Raw genomic sequence first — 5,489 nt, 5'->3', positions numbered from 1 at the left:
TGCTAAATATTTTATTATTATAAATAAGATTAAATTAAAAAAAATTCTATATTAAAAGAATTTAATCTAAATACACTAATAATTTGAATATTTTTTTACATTGTCACTCAATCATAAATTATTATATTAGAAAGAAATTTTTATTTATATAATAATTAATTAACATATAAATTATATTTATAATATATTTTTACTAGTTAATAATGTAAAAATATTTATAGACCGAAATTAAACTCATTTTTATAAAAATACCATAATACGTAACATGATGCAAAAATAAATATTTTATTTTAAAATTAGTAATTATCACATTGCATGATAAAAAATAAATTTACAAAATTATATGCTTTCAAAAATGAAAAGTTTCACAGGTCAACTACAAATATGCACGTTGATTGAAGCTGAGCAATATATAATAATTTTGTAACCTAATTGAAAAAGCTTATAAAAATTAGAGTTATTTATTAAAATTAGCTATAATATATTAAATAATTATATATAATATTATATAATTTAGTATTAGAATTAAATAAGGACAGAAATTTAGAATTTATATATAATTTATTTAAAATGATAAAGTAAATATTGAATTAAATTATTAGTTCTATAAGTTATAAGATGAATATTACTTTTTAAAAGTTTGTTTTAAAAGTTATAAGTTTCTTTTTGTTTTATGTTACCGAACAATATTACTAACTTAATTTTTTAAATTAGCTATGTATTTTCATTAATAAATTAAACACACTTAAAAGTAAAAAAATTACTTTATAATTCAATTATTATATAATTAAAATTTTTATCTTTTTTTAATACAATTACTTTAAAAGTCATATTTGTAATATATTTAATTAATTAACCATATATATAAATCTTATCAATGGAAATATATCAAATGTAAACTCAAAAAATATGTAAAAAAAATATTAGTACCACCAATTTATTTCATCGGTATATATACATGTTTTCTCGTAAATGGAAATATCTCTTGTACACAAACATGTTAGTATGGATAAATTGCATTTAAGGTAGAACCTATCTTGCGAGAAAGAATAGCATTAGTAATACAATTTTTAATATATTTTTTATTAATTAAAACTTATTAAAAATATATAAGTATTTTTTTAATTTTTAATAAATTTTAATTAATAATAAAAAAAATGTATTAAATACCATGTTCACATCTTTTGTTTATGCACGGACGTCTAGATTGAATTTGAATGAAAGCTTTTAGTCATGTCATGACTGACTTTCACGTGAATGCAATATCCTAGACCACATTGGAAATAACAAAAACACGTGCGAATCCTAGGACCACATTGGAAATAACAAAAAAACACGTGCGAATCCTAAAATTAAATAATAATCTAAACCAGAAAATGAGTCACCTTTTTTCTTAATTAAATAAGGATTGAAAATAATATGATGACCACGCTTCTATTCAATCGAGATGTCCATGAGCATTTGTCGTCGTACATCATAAAATATTCCTGTAACACAGTAATTTGCCCACTTTCGGCGGCACTTCTTTTGAGGTGCCTTTTTCACTTGAGCGAAGAGCAACCTAATTATTATTATTAAGATCAACATAAATTTACCCATATAAAAGGACAATGAATTCGTTACTTTCAAGCCAACACCAAACGTTGCACATCATCCTTATTTGACTAGAAGTGAGATCAACAGGGTTCGCTCTAATTTTAGGTCCAGGTATGTAAACTTACAGATTTTAGGAGTACGATCATTTTAAATTTGAATTACTGCTTTTAGTTTTGACTAGATACTATTGCGAAATTTGGGGCAACTTCTTGCAGTTTCAAATGGACGAAATTTTGAAGCTACTGATTTTATGTATTGCATGCGCTTGTTCATTCTCTGCACTGAGATGTGCCGCAAGAGCCGATCTTCCTCCAGTAGCAACAAATCAGGACCCCATTGAATTTACTACTGAAGGAGCCACTAAAGAAAGCTACAAGCAGTTCATGGATGCGCTTCGAGACAGACTAACAGGTGGGCTGATACATGACATACCTGTGCTTCGAGATCCATCAACAGTGGAAGAAAGAGATCGATATATTACAGTCGAACTCTCAAACTCGGACACGGAATCTATCGAAGTAGGTATCGATTTGACTAACTCATATGTTGTAGCATACCGAGCAGGAACTCAGTCCTATTTCCTCCGGGATGCCCCATCATCTGCATCTGACTACCTTTTCACTGTCACGGACCAGCACTCACTTCCTTTTAATGGTACTTATGGTGATCTAGAGAGATGGGCTCATCAGTCTAGACAGCAAATACCCCTGGGGTTACAGGCCTTGACGCATGCGATATCGTTTCTACGAAGTGGGGGCAACGACAATGAAGAAAAAGCTCGTACCCTGATCGTCATAATCCAAATGGTTGCAGAAGCAGCTCGATTTAGATACATATCTAACCGGGTTGGTGTCAGTATCCGAACGGGTACGGCATTTCAACCTGATCCTGCCATGATAAGTTTGGAGAACAACTGGGATAATCTGTCAGGAGGTGTTCAACAGTCCGTCCAAGACACTTTTCCAAATGAGGTCACTCTAACAAATGTTCGTAACGAACCTGTTATTGTAGATTCCTTGTCACACCCGACAGTTGCAGTTCTAGCGTTGATGCTTTTTGTCTGCAATCCGCCAAATGCAAACCAATCACCTCTGTTAATAAGATCAATTGTGGAAAAATCAGACACGTGCGTTCCTGTTGAACCAACCGTGCGCATTGGTGGTCGAGATGGGATGTGCGTGGATGTCTCGAACAATGCCTATAACAATGGCAATCCTATCATATTGTGGAAATGCGGAGACCAGCTTCAAGAGAACCAACTGTGGACCTTGAAACGTGACAAGACGATAAGGTCCAAGGGGAAGTGTTTAACCACTTATGGTTATGCTCCAGGAAATTATGTCATGATATATGATTGCACCTCAGCAGTACCAGAGGCCACTTATTGGGAAATATGGGACAATGGAACTATTGTCAATCCAAGGTCAGGCTTGGTCTTGAGTGCTGAATCTAGTAGCATGGGAGGGACACTCACCGTGCAAACGAACGATTATCGAATGCGACAGGGCTGGCGTACAGGCAATGACACAAGCCCTTTCGTAACTTCAATCGTTGGGTATTTGGATCTCTGCATGGAAGCTCACGAAAGTAACATGTGGCTGGGTGACTGTGACAGCAACAAGAAAGAGCAGCAATGGGCACTTTACCCTGATGGTTCTATACGTCCAGTGCAAAATACAAACAATTGTTTAACTTCTGACGAACACAAACAAGGAGCTACCATTGTCATGATGGATTGTAGTAATGCATGGGCTAGCCAACGGTGGGTGTTTAAAAGTGATGGCACCATTTATAATTTATATGACGACATGGTGATGGATGTGAAAGGCTCTGATCCAAGCCTTAAACAGATAATACTTTGGCCATACACCGGTAACCCTAACCAAATGTGGGTTACTTTGTTTTAATGGCCTGATGCCTTAGGAGCAAATGCTATGTGACTGTAATATTTAAATAAGTGACGGTATCTATCGTTGTGCCAAAACAGTCATGAGCTTATGCAGCCTTGCAATGTTTCTAATGTGCTTAACCAGTAAATTTATGTTTAAGCAAGAACCTAGGCCATCATGTGGTCAATAAAGAGAATCTAGATTGCTTCAAATCAAAATATATTTTAGAACCTGACTCGTTAAATCGATAAAATTGTAAAGCTAAAATCATAATTAGAGCACTTAAATAAAGCTAAATACTAAGGATTCAGTTTCAAAGTACTGCAAGAAAATAATGGTTTACCATTTTTAAAACCATTTTTTTTTGTTAGAGACTAACTTAAAGATCAAATATATTATTTGTTTATCAATTGTATTTTATCTTTAAGCGACCGAAAACCTATTTTCAAAGAAAATTAATGACTAAAATATAAAAAAAGCATCGACCAAAATAAAGTTAGATAATAGGGATATCTAATTCCAAGCTAGATCTTTATTGTTCCATTTGACAAATTATGTAGCAATTGGATATATATAAAAAAATATTTTTCAATTATTTTATGTAAAATAAATATTTTAAAATTTATCATCCGCAAAAAAAAAAAAAAAAAGCCGTAGTCTTGTCCAATTTCAAGGTAAGTCTCCAATCTCATCCGAGGTTGTCAAGGTTTTTGGACATGGATTAAATTTACACAAAACCAATCTAAATTTATTTTAATTTCAATTATATAAATTATATTTTAAATCAATCTATTTTATTTTTTAAAATTAATTTAAAATTATTTTTAAAATTTGAATTTAGTTTAAAATTGATTTTAAATCTAATAAAATAAATAATAAATACTTTTTATACTATTATTGATTTATTATATTAAAAAATAAATAAATTTCATAATAATTAATATAAAATTATATTTACATATATTTTTTATGATATTTGCATATTTTTTAATTAGTTAAAAATATAATTTTTATATTCATATTATATTAAAATTAAATTCATATTTTTTACTTAACATCATCTGTCCATCATATAAACCAATGAGTAAATATTTTTTTTAATTAAAATTGTATTAAAAATGTTAATAAGATAATTTTATTTTTGCTTGTTTTGTAAAATTATCTTTAGTCTCTCTTTTTTATTTATTCTTATTTTATAAAATTAGACTGAAGAATATATTTGGAACACTATTTCAATAATAAAATTTTGTTAACAAATATTTGAACGGTATTAGTTAAAAAAATATAATTATATTTTATACTTATTAAATGTGTATTAAAAAGTGGTTATGATTTTGTTGATTCGATTTTTCAAGTTTATTCTTTTTCTTGTCAATCATGTGAGATACTTTTACGAGAAAAAAAAAGACACAATTATTATTTAATAAAATAAAATTTTTAAAAATATGTTTTATCTGCAGTAATGTTGAATAAATTACTATCATAATAATATAATATTATATAAAATATTTTGTTTATTTAAAAATTTGCTATATCTTTCTATTCATTTTAATATTTTTTATTAATTTATAACATAATGTATACTATTTTTTTTACTAAATTATATGTATCTTTCAGTAAAATCATGTCAAAATGTCACATTATATTTATTAAAATTTGAATTTGATGTCACAAAATAATATATATTACTCTAAAATATAAAAATATTTAACATGTTAATTTAATAATTAAAAATATAAAAGCGATAAAAATATAAATTATTTATTATAATAATTTAAATATTATTTTAATATTTGTATAATTTTTTAATTTATTATTTATATAAAAATTATAAATAAAATTTAAAAGATTTATTTTTCAAATAGTCATTCTTATTAATTTTTGCAGTTATATTATCATCTCATGTTTGAACAAAATCCATATATATATTATTGTTATTACATAAATTTTGTGTTGTCAATAAAATAATATTTAAATTAATTCAATTTCAATTAGTGTCATACT

At 27.7% G+C, this 5,489-nt stretch overlaps 1 protein-coding gene across 1 annotated transcript; it reads left to right on the top strand.

Annotated features, from left to right (window-relative positions):
* Nucleotides 1-1,817: 1,817 nt before the first annotated feature.
* On the top strand, nt 1,818-3,616 carry LOC113863332 (abrin-a-like). Its single transcript, XM_027496883.1, has one exon. It carries the CDS (start codon nt 1,818-1,820, stop codon nt 3,501-3,503), a length of 1,686 nt encoding a protein of 561 aa, XP_027352684.1. The 3' UTR covers nt 3,504-3,616.
* Nucleotides 3,617-5,489: the final 1,873 nt, after the last annotated feature.

Source organism: Abrus precatorius, unplaced genomic scaffold (genome assembly GCF_003935025.1).
Source record: "Abrus precatorius isolate BTA unplaced genomic scaffold, Abrus_2018 Scaffold3, whole genome shotgun sequence".
Classification (NCBI taxonomy): Eukaryota; Viridiplantae; Streptophyta; class Magnoliopsida; order Fabales; family Fabaceae; genus Abrus; species Abrus precatorius.
The sequence above is the reverse complement of the archived record's forward strand: the minus strand, read 5'-3'. Positions and strand labels throughout refer to the sequence as shown.

Excerpts from the sequence above, each read along its gene's own strand:
- LOC113863332 (XM_027496883.1), top strand. The coding sequence starts at position 1,818 with ATGGACGAAATTTTGAAGCTACTGATTTTATGTATTGCATGCGCTTGT.